The sequence below is a fragment of the Magnolia sinica genome, chromosome 3, assembly GCF_029962835.1.
Source record: "Magnolia sinica isolate HGM2019 chromosome 3, MsV1, whole genome shotgun sequence".
Classification (NCBI taxonomy): domain Eukaryota; kingdom Viridiplantae; phylum Streptophyta; class Magnoliopsida; order Magnoliales; family Magnoliaceae; genus Magnolia; species Magnolia sinica.
In genome coordinates this window covers 90,529,714-90,548,894 of record NC_080575.1, presented here as the reverse complement: position 1 = coordinate 90,548,894, position 19,181 = coordinate 90,529,714, and the positions used below count along the sequence as shown (strand labels likewise).

At 38.2% G+C, this 19,181-nt stretch overlaps 2 protein-coding genes across 9 annotated transcripts in view; one reads left to right on the top strand and one right to left on the bottom strand.

Moving 5' to 3' along the window:
• The window catches only part of LOC131240209 (calcium sensing receptor, chloroplastic), a 29,678-nt gene extending 17,294 nt beyond the window's left edge, over window positions 1–12,384 (top strand). For 2 of the 3 annotated variants that reach the window (XM_058238326.1, XM_058238325.1), the window contains exons 10-14: window positions 2,464–2,526; window positions 3,119–3,149; window positions 3,320–3,366; window positions 5,931–5,989; window positions 11,936–12,384. In XM_058238326.1, the coding sequence (XP_058094309.1) occupies window positions 2,464–2,526; window positions 3,119–3,149; window positions 3,320–3,366; window positions 5,931–5,989; window positions 11,936–12,170 (435 nt within the window). In that variant the 3' untranslated portion in view covers window positions 12,171–12,384. The remainder of the gene's footprint in view (window positions 1–2,463; window positions 2,527–3,118; window positions 3,150–3,319; window positions 3,367–5,930; window positions 5,990–11,935) is intronic. The other variant, XM_058238328.1, reaches the window with a different exon arrangement.
• Window positions 12,385–15,023: 2,639 nt separating this feature from the next.
• The window catches only part of LOC131240206 (probable ion channel CASTOR), an 86,984-nt gene continuing 82,826 nt past the window's right edge, over window positions 15,024–19,181 (bottom strand). For 5 of the 6 annotated variants that reach the window (XM_058238321.1, XM_058238318.1, XM_058238320.1 and 2 more), the window contains one exon: window positions 15,024–15,731. In XM_058238321.1, the coding sequence (XP_058094304.1) occupies window positions 15,513–15,731 (219 nt within the window). In that variant the 3' untranslated portion in view covers window positions 15,024–15,512. Of the gene's footprint in view, window positions 15,732–17,269; window positions 17,414–19,181 lie in introns of those variants that run through there. The other variant, XM_058238319.1, reaches the window with a different exon arrangement.

Sequence of the window (19,181 nt, the reverse complement as noted above, 5' to 3'; positions counted from 1 at the left end):
ACTTTTCTTACCTCTCCACCTGTTTCCAATATTGCGGCCACACGCTGAGTGGACCAGATTTATTTATGGGAAAACACATAGAAGGTCGAACCAATCTGATGGGAGGGTTGGATCTTGCACCTATGTGCCATGTTGGCACATCTGTGGTGTGTACATGAGCTTTCTTGCACATGCGTTTGTGCTTGGCAAAGCTCTCTTAAATAGATCTACTTAGGTGTTGCTTTTATTTGTTCCTGACATAAGTTTGTGATAGTAAAGTTTACAACCGAGATGGTTACCTGCACCTGTAAGTCAGTGACTTAATCGAGTACTGGATCATTGCATGTCATGATGTTTAACTGTATAATCCTTGAAAATATCTCTGCTTGAAATGGATTATCATCTATGAGCAAAGCATGAACAAACATGTAACTTGGAAGCCGAATATTTCCTGATGAATTTTGATGAAAGACAGAGAAGGGTTTTTCTCTACCTGGTTGCGTCTTAGCAAACAAAAATGTCCATTTTACATTTTCAGCAATCTCCATTTTTCTAGCTGTTGCTTCCAAGGTAGTTGAAATTCCTGAAATAGTGTGGGAGACTGACCCCCTTTGAGTGCCTAGGTGATCAACAAATGAAATTTCTAAAAATAAAAAAATCATGTAAAGGATCCTAATTTCATGTAGAAAAGTAATTTGAGTATTAAAATAACATAAAGCAACAATAGGAAATGATTAAGCAGGCATGCAAAGAGTATTCTAAAACATCACACAACCATGAACGGTCTCATTATCATGAAGATTGAACTCAGCTTATACAGCTTCAATGTCCTTTAGTAGTTCAGGGTTGTATGATGCTTTTGGGAGTGGGAGGAGAGGAGAAAAATCCCTGACTCTGTTCTTCCTTTTGGAGAAGGGAGAGTTCATAGGAAGTTGCCTAGGACATGAAGCAGCTACAGGATTGCCTTGTTGATCGCCTAGAACCATACGTATGGGACTCAAATAAATCATAGTAGCTTTACCCAAGTAACATTCCTACGTCTGTTTGCCTAGGTGACTGGTTTAAAGGCCCTGTTTTGGTTCTGTAAGAGGTGTGGCCTTTTCCAAATTAAAGTCTCTTTTTATTGAAATTTGTATTTTTCTTGCAACATAGTAATGTTTACACAAGAATTGGGGACATGGAGCTCCTTATCATTATCAGGAGCCTATTCAAGTTACTTCATCTTATAATGTACATCTCTGTGAAGCGGCTTTTGAAAAGTAGATGATCCAATTTTATTGAGATTCGAGCATTTCATCTTACATGTCCCATCATGAGCAATATAAATAAAATAAAAACTTCAATGTTAATTCGTCACAATAAATTACAAAAATCTCAACGTTTGCTTGTTCAAGACAATGTTGAAGTTTTAGCAGTCATTTTGTTCCATTCCATCCATAGTTTTTCTTTGTTGGGTTGGATGTCTCTGTTACAGTTCGTTATTTCTTTTAATCTTGACAAAATGGCTTGCGTGTATCTTGCCTAGAGCTATTTACCTGATATAAGTTATTTCGTTTAAAATGGCTTATGTGCATCTCGGCTAGAGCTATTTACCCGATATAAATTTCTGCATAAGGTCTTCCACAAATGAAAGCGAATATCTTTTTGAAGTCCTATAAAGTTCTTGTATATCAGCACTCTTTATTCCACATCAAACATGCAACAACATTGGTGGACCTCACACGTACATTGAACGTTCAACTTTTTTTTTTTTGGCCTTTCAATTCCTTTCATACAGTGTACCTATCTGCTGAGTGACCAGCCTAATATTCGGGCTGGGTTGTCTACAAGGTGGACCTTGTTGCATGGTTTGGGGAGGCCCCACATGCCAGGTTGGCATGTATGGGTACTTCTGGATCAGTGTATCAGTGCATGTGCCCATGCTTTTAGGAACAGTTGTGTATAGCCAACTTCATCATTATGACCATGTAATTGTCCAAATGTATCAGCGTGTTGGGTTTTTCAGGACGGTTGACACCGATTTTCATTCTTGAGTCCACATCAATGTCAGCAGTATCATGTCTCTCCACTTCTTCCAAAACACTGCTAGCAATTCAGAGTCAATATATGGCTACCCTTAACATAAAAAATGTTCCATTATCGATGAATTTTAGGCCCTGTTTGGTAGAAACTAAAAATGAGTTGTAGTTATATGCTAGAGATTGATGTCTCTAGAACATAATTACTGTTAGCTAAAATGAGATGAACTCGTTTTTAGGCGTCTACCAAACAGGGCCTTACTAAATAATCTTTACTTTGTTTGTTGCTTTTCATGAATACCATGCTTTTTATTTGGAAGAGTTCAAATGCTATGATCCAACCTTTTGCAATTGCAAGGATGATATACAAAGAGAAACTGCTCTAACTACCAGTGCATGATTTTTCTGAATATCAGGTCAATTTTATTGGTAAGTATTAATGCATGTAACTTGGAACTATCTGCAGGATGCCAAGGCAATCCTCGAGGATTTCAGACCCACTCCAGTAAAAGTTATTGGATATGGTGCAGTAAGTTTCATGTTGCTTCTACCTTTTACTTTCATAGAACATCATGTGAACCTTCCATCTGTCACTTATTCATTATTAATCAATCACAAGGAGTATCACATCAAGCACATCGGAAGAGGCAGCATACTTGTAGTTACATTTGGCCTTCTTTATTCATAACCACTATGTTCCTTGATTCAAATTTAGTCAAATTATTACCGTTATGAATATTCAATGAATAATTATTACCACTACTAAAATTTTATCTTTGATAATAATTATATATTTTTATTATCACTAAAATACTAAAATACCCAAAAAATTTCAATCGTCATAGTTGTTGTCATTGTTATAGTCTTGTCCCAGCTATTTGGGGACTGGGTTGACTAGTATCGTGTTGGTTCAGGTCCATGGAGAGGCGACTTTACCAACTCGACAGACAATCTGTCAGTTTATTACTATTGTTATTATTATTATTATGTAAAATATATGTTTTAAATTTCTAAGCAGGGAAAATGGTTTCTTCAGGTCTATCCATTTGTAATGCTTCGATTCTGTACATTCAATGTGGTCAATGTTTTTTAACTTTCTTTTTTTGGGTGCTTGTGGGCAGGGTTTGGCTGCAGGCATCTATGCTCTACTAGGTGTGCCTCTTTTTCCCAATACCGAGGAATGCGATCACTAATGCATACTGCTTCAATTGAAAGAACAAAATCAGCAAAATGCAATTGATAGAACACGTGAATTCATTAAATGAAGCTGTTGCTTGATTTTAAGAAGCTTACCTCTATCCTAACTCACCATCTAATTGCAGAATGGGAGAAAACTTTGCAAATCCTTGGTCTTATTGGCATTGGGCAGGTACTCCTTTATCCAATTTGTATCTACGGTCAGTGTTGTTAAAATCGTATGATTTGGATCGTATCGTACACTCGTACGATTCATATCGTACTACAGAAGCGCAAACTGGAATGAATCGTACAATTCGTACATGAATCGTATGCTTATATTGTGAATCATACGATTCGACAACAAATTTTTTTTTTTTTACCCCAGAAAAACCGTATTTACGGTAATAAAAATCACATTTTCTTCTTCTTCTTTTTTTTTTTTTTGTGATTTTTTTTGGTTCTTTTGTTTTTAAAACCTATTTAAGGCTCACATGCATTAGAATATCACTTGTTTTGTTTCTTTTGAGAGAGTTTGGAGGATTTTGAAGCTTGTGGTCCATAGGAAACCTATAGAAAGAAATCGACATATCTTTTTCATCACTCAACGCATTCAATTTCTACATTAAGAATACATATAAAATATTCATCTATTCTTTTCTATTTCATTTCTTTCATATTTAGGTGAAAATATGTGTTTTTTCGATATATATATATATATATACTTTTTTTTTTTTTTTTCAAATTTCCCAGTTTTTTGCAAAATTTTTAGGGCTCTTTTGTTTAAAAGTTATTCAGGCCCCATATACATTATAATATCTCTCTCTCTCTCTCTTTTTTCCCTTTCTTTCTTATGAGAGGCAGTGGGGAGATTTGGAGTTTGTGGGCCTAAATAGTATTTTTTTCAAGAGTTTTCTCATGTATTTGAATTTTTAAGTAGTTTTCTTATTTTTTTAATCATTTGAATACATATACATTATACATGTAAATGGGGATGGGGAAAATGCTGTTTTTTGAATCATATAGAAAATTTACATGTACATGGGATGGGGAAAGGGGTTATTTTTTGAACTTGATTATGATATGATGATCATACAAGTACAACACATTGACAATGAATCAATGATACATCATACATCTTTTTGTTGTTTGCATATTCATGACAAAATGGATGATTGAGGTGCGTGTTTTATTTATTTATTTATTTATATACAATTTATATATATTTTTATGACACGTTTCATGAAATCTAAAAAAATCTTACGATTTATGATATGATACGATTCAGACCCTTTTACGATTTACGATACGATAATGATTATGACAACATTGTTTACGGTTTTTATCCAGAGTCAAAAGACATCTTTTGTACTCTTAAAAATGTTTTCAGGGTCTTGACCCTTAACATATCAAGATCAGAAATTGCTACAACTATTAGTCAGTTGACCCTTTTCATCTTATTTCTCATGCTTTTGTAATGTTTCTTTTTTGCTTTAATGTGTATGCACATGATGCATTAATGCATATTACCTAAAAAAAATGCATATATTCATATTTGCCAAGTCGGAAACTTTATTCAAGAAGCATATAGATCCCCTATAGCCCATTGCATGCTACTTTCATGGCTCAGGTGATATGATACACACACATGATATGTTGGCACATGAGCTCGGTTACATGTGTTGATGCCAGTGTTCGAAATATCTCCAATATTATCTTTATCTCCAGCTCAGCGATACCGATAACACTAGTAGCGATATCGATAACGCTGTTAGTATCAGAAATTACAGGTATTAGCAATGTATTGCTAAGTATCACCAACGTATCAATATCGCTAATGTAATTGTCAATATTTTCAACTATGTAAATTCTAGGTATCGCTTGTATTGCTAATCCATCAATATCGCCAATGTATCGCTAATATTTTTGACTATGTAAATTCTAGGTAATGCTTGTATCATAAGTGTATAGACGATATTTCAATAATATCGCCAATGTATTGATATCATTAAAATTTTGTTTATTAGAAAAAAAATTTATTTCAATTTTTTCTTCATGGGCACATGGTTGTATGTAATGTTTAATTTGGCATTGATAATATCTCAATATTATTGATATTGCAACATGCGAGATATCGAGACCACAATCTTTCATTTCCTTTCCAATAGTTGATGATTTCTTGGTGAAATATCACGTGTTGTTGATATTTTGCAATACTGATGGATGTTTGGATGAAAGGTTGGATGGCTAAATAGGCCGTAGGGGATGGTTGGACTGATTTCTTACAATAGCACATGCTTTTAAGGCCTCATTAAATGGAAACTTGTTATGTAAGCATTCTTTTTTGCATTATTTTTTTTTTTTAAATTTATTTTAATTTCTAAATATGCAAATATGCACATTTTAACGTCTTCTGAAGTTTCGCTGAAAATTCCACCGTTTTTCCTATGTTTTCCCGCATTTCTGGTTATCAACGATATTATCAGCGATATCGATGTTGTTTCCATATCCCTGGCCAGCGAAACTTGTAGCGATACCGATACTTCGAACACTGGTTGATGGTGACATGCAATGGGTTGTAGGTGATTATTGCTTTTTATTGAATATTCACTTTATGTTAGTTTTAACACACACATTGGCCTGCTTCTCCAGTAGTATTGGGCATATCTGCATTTATACACTGCTCTTAGATGTCTGTTAATGCATATTTTCCATATCCATTGTTGGTAAGGTCTGTTGGTTGTACCTGTTTTCTAGACCATTTATCGACGGTTTGCTTCTTACGAGGGCTCTGAGGATTTTAAGCAAGATTTGAGGTATATTCTTCTTCCTAATCCAGATTTAATCACGATAAAACTTCTGAAGAAAGGCTAGTGGTTTCCATCTTGTGCCTGTCTGATAATCACTGAATTATTATTATTATTATTATTATTATTATTTTCAAATCAAGTTGAGGTGAATGGGAAATCTACAAATGTAAAATATGCACCATTGTACCTTTTCTTATGCAAATGAAGTCTCAGCTATTTATCAAAACAAAGTGAAAACTGAAAACTCTGCCGATAAAAAAGAGAGTGAAAACTGTGTTTTTTTCTTTATCCATAGTAGCATTCTGCTTTATAGGGATGATGAGCCCTCATCATCAGTCTTGTTGTAGTTTCTTTTGTCTCTTCTTGGCATTTGCCTTTTTAAATAACATCGAAGTTCTCTCTCTCTCTCTCTCTCTCTCTCTCTCTATCTCTCTCAAAGAAATAAAAAACTTAAAGAAGATTTGAGTTGTAGTGGTGTTCTTGTTTTTTTCTTCCATATCATATTAGTGAAGGCATCATTTGATACCTTTTAGTTGGTCTGTGCCAATTGGTGACACTTTTATTGAATCACAGGAAAATATATGAGTGGGAAATGTAGAAACTCCATATGACATAGCCAAAACTCTCTTCCACATACCTTAGTATATATGATATTCTTCTATCATGCCTCTAAGGAAAGAATTTATATATTTAGCAGATTCAGTTCTTGGGTCTTGCTGCTTATAACTGGCATCTTCATACAACCACAGGTTCACATAAACAGAATATGTAGAAAGTTCATAACAATTGAACTAGAATGTGTTCTTTTTATGAGCCTCGCTAAGACAACAAGCACCTCCACACATGCCCCTACATGCAGCCCATGTGGGACATGTGAGTCATTCATTTGGGAAGTCTTTCCGTATAGAATCTATAGATTTCCTTCCCCAAAATTGGGCTGGTCAACTCATTAGGTGGCCTACACAAAAAACAACAGACAGTTAAGAACTGCCAACAGTCTGTTTCAATGCACACTTGGGCCTGCTTGACAAGTGGATTGGCTTGATTTTGAATTAGGTCATCTACATGGTGGTTCTCTCTTGTAAAATAGTGGAAAGATAGTGGAAAGAGAGATAGAATAAAGAAGAATAAAAAGAGAGAAGAGAATGGGCTGAAGTTGGGGTCCCCCCATATTATGAAGGTTTCATAATTACAGAAATGCTATTAATAACAGAAGCAAAAATTTCCTCTGTTCACGACCAAAATAACCCATCTAAGTGGGCCTATCTAGGCCCACATCACATTCATTAACACTCATCTCAAGTTGGAGCATATATATTATCTATGCCAAGCTTGGAATATATACATGTAGCTTGAGTGGAATGAAGAGCCTTGGTGAACACATCAACAAGTTGCTCTTGAGATTGAACATATGGGTAGAGATTTCGCCACTAAAAACTCTCACGTATGAAGTGACAATCGACTTTGATGTGTTTAGTTTTTTTTTTTTTTTGGTGATAGATCAGATTGTTTGCTATTTGTAAAGCAGCCTGATTGTTACAAAATAAATGCATAGGTAGGTGCACTGTAAATCTAATTTCTTGATCCACATCAACTCACAGGAAGTATGAGTAATTACTCTATACTCTGCTTCGGTACTTGATCAGGCCACCACACTCTGCTTCTTGCTCCTCCAAGTGATTAGATTTCCTCCCACAAATGTACAATATCCAGTAACGGATCGTCTATTTGCTAACGAACATTCAAGTATGCATTTAAATATCTTGTGACCCAAAGATGATATTTCTGTTCACACAAAATTCCTTGACCTGGTGCTCTTTTGAGGTAACGCAAAATTCGAATAATTGCTTCCATGTGAGGCACTCTTGGAGAACTCATGAATTGACTTACCACGTTCACTGCATAGGATATATCTGGTCGAGTAATAATTAAGTAAATAAGTTTTCCAACCAATCTTCTATTCCTCTTCGGATCCTGCATTGCATTCCCTTGATTGCTTATAAGCTTGTGATTAGGATCCTTTGGAGTGTTAATTGGCTCAATCCCAAGACCTATCTCCATGAGTAAATCTAGAACATATTTCTATCGAGATAGATTAACTCCTCCTTTGGATCTGGCTACTTCTATATCAAGGAAGTATCGAAGATGACTAAGAACTTTTGTGGGAAAATGTTGTTGAAGATACTTCTTTAGTTCTTCAATTCCCTTATTATCGCTTCTAGTAATAACAATATCATTCGTATATATTACAAACACAATGAGACCTGAGATATCTTTCTATAAAAAAATGGAATGGTCAACATGGTTACGAATAAAGTCGTAATTTAATACAACTTTGCTGGACTTGTCAAACCATGCATGTGGAGATTGTTTTAACCCATAGACTGCCTTTCACAGTTTCCACACTTTGTCAGACTCCTTATGGGTAACAAATTTGGGAGGTTGCTCCATATAAACTTCCTCTGTAAGATCACCATGAAGGATGGCATTTTTTACGTCAAGTTGGAGGAGGGGTCAACTATGATTAACAACTACAGACAGTATAACCTGAATGGAATTCAACCTGGCCACAGGAGAGAAGGTTTCACTGTAACCAATACCAAGTGTTTGAGTATACCCCTTTATAACTAGGCGAGCCTTCAACTGTTTAACTGTACCATCAAGATGAAATTCGATATGTATATTCTTTTGCAACCCACAATAAGTTTACTAGTTGGAAGAGTGGTAAGTTCCCAAGTGTTATTCCCATGAAATGCATCCATCTCTTTCTCCATAGCCTACTTCAATCCCTTATGTAACAGAGCTTCCTCATATGACTTGGGAATAAAGTGAGAAGACAAGGACATGGCAATGTTGCGGAAATTTGGAGATAAGCAACGAAATGAAACATATTTAAAGATGGGATGATCACTATACGCATGCTTATCTTTTCTTAGGACAATAGAAATTTTAGATGTATCTGGAAAACTCATGAGACCATAAGTCTCTAAAACTGACGTGCCTTTATAGTCAAAAGCTGAAGCTGGGTGCATCTCGTTTCGCCAGCCTGGTAGTGAAATGCTTGAGTGATAAACAATCGAGTTACCAAAAGGTACTTAATGTACTTAATAAAAATTCATAGCCAAGAAATTATTATAATTTCGATAAGACCCCTTTTATAAATAATCATCTTTACAGAGCAATGTTGCACTTTTGAGAAAGATTGGCAGCAATAGAAGGCGTCGATTGCGTTCCAGTGTGTAGAATGGCACGAGGGATTTGGCTTGGTTGGGTATGTTGGACGTCACGTCGTATAATCGGTTGTACTATTTGTCCGTTTTCATTGTGAGTAGACCTTCAACTGAGGCACAATGGGAATGGAAGATGCGATAGATAATGGAGGTTGGATGTCTTCGTTGACTGCAATAGGTATGGGAACATGTTGTGTATTAAGAGATTTACTATCTTTTGAGAAGAACATGGTAGATTAAAAAAATGTAACATCAACACATACAAATTGTCTTCGAAGTGATGGATTATAACAACGATAATCCTCTCTGTGTGCAAGAATATTCAAGAAACTTACATTTAATTGCTGAAGGATCAAACTTATCATGACTAGACTCTAACTTATGGATAAAATAAACACATAAAAAAACTTTAGGAGGTAAATGAAACAACAAAGTATCTAGGAGCAAAACTTGATGAGGTGATTGATCCTTTAAAATAGATGATGGCATCTGATTTTGAGAAGAAAAAGAAGGATCATAAATGAATAGCTCTACCATGTAAAATAGTGGAAAGACAGATGGAATAGAGAAGAAGAAAGAGAGGAGAAGAGAATGGGCTGAAGTTGGGGTTCAAAGTCCCCTCTCCTTTTTATATCATGGAAGTTTCATAATTTCAGAAATACCATTAATAACAAAAACAAAAATCCCCTCTAAGTCCTATGCCAAAATAACCCATCCAAGCGGGTAAGGCTGTCAATGGGACGGGCTTGGGCCTGCCAAAATCCAAACGATGACCCAGCCCGGCCCGAAACAGTTCAAAATCCGGGGCTGAGGCCAACCCCAGTCCCGGCCTGTTGACAGCCCTACAAGCAGGCCTATAGTTCCCATATCACCTTCGTTAACACCACCCATTGCATGGAATGAACATGCTAGTTTGGCATGTGTGGCCACATGTAGAGGCGCCCTAGGCAAAAACTCTCCTTTGATATCATTATGACATTCTTTGGCCGGATGTAGAGGTGCCTATTGCCCTAGGCAAAAACTCTCCTTTGATATCATCATGACATTCTTTGGCTGGATGTACGTGTACCTGTTGCCCTAGGCAAAAACTCTCCTTTGATATCCTTGTGACATTCTTTGTTGATTATTTTATGAAAGAGCCCACCGATCACAATTGTAGTTACCCTATCAGTTTGGTGGTTTTAAAAAAAGTCTTTATATGTTCAACAATTTTATAAGAGTATACCTAATCCTAAATGCTAATAACCATGCAACCTATCAATGTCTGTCAATGGCCCAGGTCAAGGTCAGCCCCTGTTCCCAGCCTGTTTAGATTTTGGTCCCGAAATTTAGCCCGGCCCTGGTCCTAGCCTGCGGGATTTTAGGTGCGAGCCCAGCCCATGGCAGATATAGACGGGCCTGGCTCGGGCTTGGGACAGGTCTTGAATAGGGATTTTCATTTTCAATGTTAGCGCAGCCCTGCCCATTTATTTCTCACACCCAAAAATCATGCCCCGAGCCTAGCCCCAAGGGCTTAAAAACTGAACCCACACCTGGCCAGTGGTCGGCTTGGCCCATGAGCCTAACAGGCGAGTCTGGCCCGTTGACAGACCAAACAGGTGAGCCAAACACGTGCGCACATGGACATAATCATCATTTGAACCATATGGTGGATACACTAAAAAATCAAACCAGTTGGGCAATCCTATCCATCGATTAGAGGATCTTTTCCCATTGAAACATCAACAGTTTGTCAGATATTTTCCAATCACCCATTCATAATCCTAAAGAATCTTCCAATCAGTGGCTAGAATCACCGGACCTGTATGGCTTCTGTGAAAGGTCTGGATCTTGTGCATGTCTATGGCATGTATGGATATTCAGCAGTGTCATCTCTTATTTTACTATCTTATATCATTTATATTTGTCCGAATCATTGAATATGATTGCGATATTGACGTCTTGATATCATCACTGCTCAGCTATTTATCTCTTACAGTTGTAATAATCTATACAAGTTTGTAGTGGGCATTGTTGGAAGAACTTTGCTAAGCTCACACGCATGTGCAATAAAGATCATGTACACACAACACGTGCCAGCATAGCACGAGAGGTCTGAGATCCAATCCATCTGTCAGAACAACACCACTATACTGATGCCCTAGCCCAAGAATCAGTTTGATCCATTTGTCAGGTGGGCCACAGTCTGCAAAATAGATGTAGGTGTTAAGAACCTAACGAATACGCCAAAAGCCCCAGGACTGATGGAACGCGTCAAGCTAGGCTCTTTAAACCATTGGGATCATAAGATTCCACCACACCATGCTCCACAGTTGACCTTCACGGCGGCTCTAACTTAGGACATGGTGGTCTCTGATACCAATTATTAAGAACCTAACCAATACGCCAAAAGCCCCGGGACTGATGGAATGTGTCAAGCTAGGCTCTTTAAACCATTGGGATCGTAACAGTACGGCTCTGAAAAACTTGGCTGAAGTTTCGTAACCCATCTAACTGTTTCCAATATTGGGGCTCACATGCTGAGTGGACCAGCTTTATTTTTGGGAAAACATGTACAAGGTCAGACCAGCCTGATGGATGGATTGGATCTCGCACCTATGTGCCATGCTGGCACATGTTTGGCATGTAAACAGGCTTCATTGCACATGTATGCGCGCTTAGCAAAGCTTTTGTTGGAATGCTGATTGATGCAGTTTGTTCTCTTGCAACCATGTTCCTTTAGGTTGTTGCTAGCTCCTGTTAGACTTGGAGCCCAGGCATTTTCATGGGCTGCTGGGAAATTAGAACCAAACAAGATCGGATTGCCGATCTCCCCTTCATCATCAGCCGTCCAAAGCCGGGTCTTACAGGCAGCTGCGAAGCACGAATCTCAACCGTCCGATAGTGAAGAGACCCAAGATCCATCCTGTGAATCGACGACTCCTGCGGGTGAGAACTTGGACCTCTCTGAAGCGTAATATTTGGGATTTTTCATCGAGTTGGCGCTGAAAACTAAAATAAGTATTGATTCTTCGATAAGACCATTGGCATGCCTAAATAAAAAGTATCCTAGCTGATTTGTACCTATGATGGTATTTAAGAGCTTAGCTTTGTTCTTTAGATTCAGAGCGTTTTCTTCTGGCATTGTAATCACATCCTAAACTTTGAATCTGAAGCAATAACTTGTATCAATGGTGTCATCCATGCAGATTTTGATACAAGAGCTTTGTGAGGTCTGCACTGGTGCATAAGGCGTCTCATCTGCACTACACTGTATGTGCCAGTGTGGCAGATGGACATGAGATCCATGCCGTCCATCAGGTGGGTCACATCTTTTTTTTCCTCCATCTCAAAAATCAGGCCAGTTGAGTCAACAGGTGGGCCACAATTTATATAAAAAAATTGGGCAGGTAAAATAGTTTGTGCGAGTTTTTTCTAAGCATTACGACTAATTCTAACATTGTGGTGCACCTGATGAGTCAACTGGCCTGTTTTTTGGGGGCAGGGGATGTACATTGTCGGACCCATGTGATGGATGGCTTGGATCTTATGCCTGTGCATCTTGCTTGCATGAACTACCTTACGCACATGCATGGTCTTAGCAAACCTTTGGATACATTTCTTGGGGTTTCAATGGCTAGATCTGAGGCAGGTTGAGTACCCATTCTCCAACCCATGTAATGGTGTGATTAGCTTTGGTAGTTTGATATGATCCTTGATGCAAGCTGCTGATGATATGCTTGTAATACCTCAAGTCTTTGAATTTATAGAAGTGGGGCCTATGGGTATGAGATCCAGACAGACCGTTGATCTGATGGGCCTCATTGGGGTATGCGTCGATCCTTAGTATTTGATCAGTTACTTTCAAATACAGTCAACATGAAAATGTAGTAATGGTCCACATGCAATGGAAACACAAAACCAAAGATTGGATATCCTCAAGCTTTCAGCAGGTGGGTTTTTTTGAAGAATGGTCATCCACATTGAGGACATAATATCAACGGTCAGTTTCAAGGAGCCATTGGCTCCACATGTATGAATTCAAAGCAAGATGATACCATAAGAGGACCCTGTAATACCATTACTATGCATTATCCTCAGGCTTTGGCTTTGTATAAGTGAGGCCCATGAATCAGAGACCCATAACAGTACCTGGCAGGCCCCATAGAGGGTGGGGATTTGATGATTTTTTGAAAAGTGATAACGAATTGGACACTTTTCTTCTTTAGTGTACATTTCACATCGGTTTGGATTTGAAATTAAGAAGCATGTGGGCCATCCATATGCCTCTTTTTCCCAAACTGGATCGAAGTGGACATGCGAAGGTTCTTCAATTTAAGAGATCCCTGTTCTTCCATTTCGCTCCTTCATCAGCAGGATGCACGATTCAATAAGCCCACATGCTTATGAAAGGAAAGAAAAAGAAAAAGAGTAATCCATTTCTATGTGTTATGATCCCCGCCACCGGTTTAAGGTCCTAGCTTGACGTGTTCCATTGGTTCTGGAGCTTTTGTGTACTGATTCTTAACAAAGGTAAGCCATTGATGATGGATGGCACAGATTAAAGATTGAACTTTTCTAGCATAATCAACATGGGCCATCCATTCTCCTAGCCATTCATCACATTGTAACAATCATCCAGTCAACTGATTTTTGAGAGAGATGGGCAATCAAAGGTAGGTCATAAAATATTTGGTCTGCCAGTCTGAACAAAATTGGATGATCAAGGTCTTATGGTTAATTGATCTAGACTGTTGAACTGATGGGTCCCATTTGGGTTTGGTGGGGTGCCCAAAAATACTCAAACTAGATGATCCTAAAATGGATTGGTAGGGAAAAAAAGAAAAAGAAATAAGTACTGCAATGGTCCACACTCAACTATAAAGATAAGCCAGAGATCTTGGTGTTTGAATCTTCCAAAGGTTTCCGAGGCAACCAAAAGCCGCGGTGAGGCCCACCTGATAAATAGTTTGGATCAAGAACCATGGACCTCATACAGTATTAAACAGTGAGCATCTAAGCCTTTTAACCTGCTGGGTCCGAATCCTTAGCTAGTGGGACAAGCCTGTTGATCCCAGGCACGAACTCATGAGCTATGATCAGATGATCTCAGCCCAACATGGCTGCAACCCTAATTGCAGTTAGGGCACCATACAATGCCTTCGGCGCAGAGTTCATGCATCATCATTGAATTTTCGGTTTGTAGAAGCAAGGGCTCCCTCAGAAAAAAATTCCCCACACTTTGAAGATCCTAGCCATAGGATATTTGCCCTTTTTTGGTTGAATAAGATTGCAATATTTCCTCCACGAGCCATCTATTTGTTGGGCCACCTATTGAAGGATCATGAATTTTCAATCTGCTACATGGACCAGCTACAATGAGGCCCCTTGGTTAAGATCACTGAACCATAGGCCCCACTTTATCCAAACAGAAAGTTGGAATGTTTCTTCATAGCATCAATAATTCCTCATTGTAATTACTTTGAAACATCAATCCAATCTTCTCAAATGAAGTCATTGCAATCTTTTCCTGATACAACAATGCAGATTATTCATCTAGTGAGCTATGTCATTCCTAACCATCTTGATGGCTTTTCAAATAGACAAAAAAACCAACAGAAGTCCGTAGATCAGATTGCATGACACCAGTGGGGGATGTTTTTGGAGCATGGTCCATCCACAATGTGGTCCACCAGATAAACATGGATCAAGAAAAGGTGGGGGCCAGCCAACGAAATTACTGTTGAGACACCTTTGCGCATAAAACATGGAGTAGCATTTGCAGATGAGAAAGACCAGCGATCATAGAACCAACAAGAATGCCACTGAGATGAGGAAAATGTGGCCTTAATATACAGATTTTTCTGCACTTCATTCTAAAAAATGTATGTGGTTTTCTTCTAGTAATTAACAACAGCAGCAGTAACAACAACAACATAGACTTAATATACAGATCTTTCGGCCCATTCAATAACAACAATAAGATGTCCATTCACTAACATCAGAACAAAAAGCTATAATACAGAGATTCTAGCGCACTGCATTTTTTGTTACTCCCTGCAGGAAGCAAACTCATCAGCCTTTTTTGGCATCACTTGAGCATATGATATGTACATGTCATGTACGCCAGAAATATTTTTGTTGAGATCAACGGCGGACAGCAGAGCTCCGAAATTTTCATGGCATTGTATCGGATTGAATGACACCGGTGACTCTGTTTCAAGTCATGCCGTGTTCTTTCTTCCAATTCCTAGTTATGCACTTCCATTCTCTTTCTCGAAGCATTCACTTTTCTTTTGCATGGAGAAGGAAAAACCATTTCATTCCTTGTCAGCAATCACGACAAAAACATCCTTTGGCGACCATCTCCGCCGCTCGCTTTTGGAAGGTGGGTTGATGACAGCTCTCTCTGCACTTGCAAGACGGTACCCAATCAGAATTTCTTTCCTTTGTCGGGCACGTAGAATTATTTCATAGAAACTAAGTTCTTCATCTTCATGAAGGTAAATATCTGCTAGCCTTATATGCAACTCATTTCCCTGCTCAAAAGATCAGAAAGAAAAATCATCAAATGGATTACCTGGGACAGGAAACTGGAACTAACCTGGAACTATCATCAAGTGAGTTATATATTTAAATATACTCAACCATGTGTACATTTTTAAGGTTAGCATGGAGGGGTGACCATCTTAAAGGACCGTTTGGATGTACTCCAAATAACCAATAAGATTCAGATGCGAATCTGAATGAGGTCTTCAGGGCGGGCACCTTTCTCAGAAGCCACATTCTGAATATGCACAATTCCATTCCAAAAATCCATATCTAGACAACTCCAAGTGGGTCCTGAAGTTATCTGGATGGAGAAAAGGACCAAGCACATCCACCCAGCCTCAAAAGATAGAAATACCCAAGCATAACCGTAAATTTTTATATTTTAAGCAGTAGGTCCTTGAATAAACTGGATCCATTATTTAAAGGAATGTTTTGAGAATTGGATCATTAACTCGTAAGATAGCACACACCCATTCATAAAATTGGATTCACATCCTAATATTTTTATTGTTCACACTAAAAACTTAGGTGGGCCACACCACGAGGAATGATGGGGGTGGGACACCTAAAAAAATGTAAAAAGTATGCAACAATTTACCAAATCATCCATATTTCTAAACTACCATCATCAATCAAATTTTAATCAATTTGTGATATTTCATAGTGTAGGAGATTGTGTTGGTGTTGGTGTCTGTGTGTGATATTGGGTAATCCTGCAGGTACCATATGGTGTATGGTTCTTAGGGTTAATTTCATTATAAATAAGAGCTCAAGGAGTAAGAGGAAAATAGACTCTCTAATCCCTCTTTTCTCCTCTCCATACTCTCTTCCTCTCTTTTGTTCTCTACCAATGTTCCAGTCATGGGTATCCTTACATGCATTGATATCCGCAATATTTGAAAAAATATGGTTGATTGAGGGAAACATAGGAAAAAAGGTGGAATTTTTCGCTGAAATTTCAGGAAATGTTAAAAGACACATGTTTACACATTTAGGAATCAAAATATTGCAAAAAACAACTATAATAATAATAACTTTCCATTTTGTAGGTTCCCAAACCATGTGATGTCAGAAAAAATAATGCAATTATATCCAAAATGAATTCATATCATTCAAATACCATATAATGGAGCAAATTAGAACCCCAATTTCTACAGCCCAAATGTTGAGATTTCTAACCCAAATCCAGGTCAATGCATGACAATCATGCATAGACAAGGATTTTCATGCTAAGATCTAAAAAGAACTAAAAAAAAAAGAAGGATTTTCTATTTTTTCATAATTTCCACAAATTTTCTCACGACTTCACAAGACCCATGTATTGGTGATAATATTGCCGGTACAGGTAATATGTGCTCACAAGTCAGCAATATATCGCTGATATTTTGGTGATACAGGCAAAAATACCAATGAAAGTAAAAAATAGAAAATTAACCCAGTATTTGTATCAGCCACCCGGCGATACTGATAATATCGCTGATATTATCAACAACATTGGCGATGTTTGAAACACGACTATACCATGCATGTTAACGTGGTATCAATGTATCGGAGCATGAAAAAGAGTTGCTTTCCCCTCTTCCTTCTTCCTTTTCTTCCTTCTCCTCCTTTTTTCCCTTTTAAACCGGGGGATCCATTTCGGGACAACCAGTGACTCCAAGCGCAACCCCTGCAGCCACCGGTGAGTTCAATCAGACACACCAAGGCCACCAACAGTCCTGCCAGACACCACAACCATCGGCAATCTAGCTGGACTACCACCAGCTGCTAATAGTCCAGCCAAACCACCAGCAGCCACTGGTGGTCTAGCCGAGACCACCATCACCCACCAACGGTCCAGCCAAGACCACCAGCAGCGTTAGACTGGTCCTCCTAGTGTCTTGGGTCTCCAGATTTGGCCCTTGTACAGTAAATGATGATGATTTGACTTGATTTGGGTCTTCAAATTGTTCTGGTACATCAGATTTGTGCTTTGACAATTGATTAGTTCTATGGGAAAATATGGGAGATGGTATAGTAATTGGTGATAAAGAAACTCATGTACCAATGGGGACAAGTCAAAAAGATCTCCATCCTCAATTGATAATCACTACAGTAAAACTTGATAGAAAGAATTACTCAGTGGTCTCGTTAAGAAGGAGATAATTTAAGATAAAGAGAGCATATGGGGCTGGGACGTCCAGCCCTCTCTTTTTTATAATAATAGTAGAAAAGGTAAAAGTACATATACGCCTTTATATGAAGAAAAACTAAATGAAGACTAAGGGGCAAATAAGGTAAGCATTAAACAAAGATAAAAGACAGAAAAATTAAGGACAAAGGCCAATAATATATAAGACCCTGGTGTAGGTACCTATGGGCCTAGTCATAGGCCCACATGTACATACATCGATACTCCCCCTCAAGCTGAGGCGTAGATATCGATTATGCTTAGCTTGCCAAGAACACATTGTCCAACTTCCACTGTAAGAGCCTTTGTGAAGATATCCTCCAACTGCTCGAAGGACGGAACAAATGAAATGGAAACAGCACTTGTAACATCCTTCTCATGAATATAATGTCATTCGACTTTGGTGTATTTTTTGTGCTCATGAAAAAATAGACTAGAAGTTATGTGAATAGTAGCTTAATTGTCACAATACATATGCACAAGAGTCTTCACAGGAAATCCCAATTTAGAAACAAATCTTTTCAACCATATAAGTTTACATATCGTATCCGTCATAGCATGATACTCAGCCTCAACACTGGACCGTACCACAATTGTTTGCTTCTTAGTCTTCCAGGTGACTAAACTGCCGTTGAAAAAAGTACAATAGCCGGACCTAGAGCAACGAATATATAGAGAACTTGCCCAATCTGCATCAGAGTAGCCTTCGATATCAAGTTTATCATAACAACCAAATAAAAGGCCACGTCCAATAGACGACTTAATATAGCGTAAGATGTAAACGAACAACTTCAAGGTGGCAGGAACGGGGAGCATGTATGAATTGATTAACCAAACTTATAGCATGAGATGGACTCGGACAAGTAATCGTCAAATATATCAATCTCCAAACCAAGCGCTAGTGCATGCGAGGATCATCAAGAAGTTCCCCATCATTTGCCCCGAGCTTCTTATTGACTTCCAATGGAGAATCGATAGGTTTGACACCAAGATTATCGGCATATAACTGTAAGACTAGACTTGAGGAATGCCAAACACAACGCCAGATGTAAATGTCTTCCTTCTCACTAATATGACTTGGAGTATTTAAACGAAAAATATATAAATCGTCTTTCTCAAGTCCACCACCAATCAACTTCGTTGTCTTCAGATCTTGGAAAACACAACGATCGGGATAAAAAGTCACATTACAATTCAAGTCCTTTATAACCTTACTACCTGATCATGGTGTGTCGTAAAGGCCGTTACGTAAAGGTAACGATGGCAA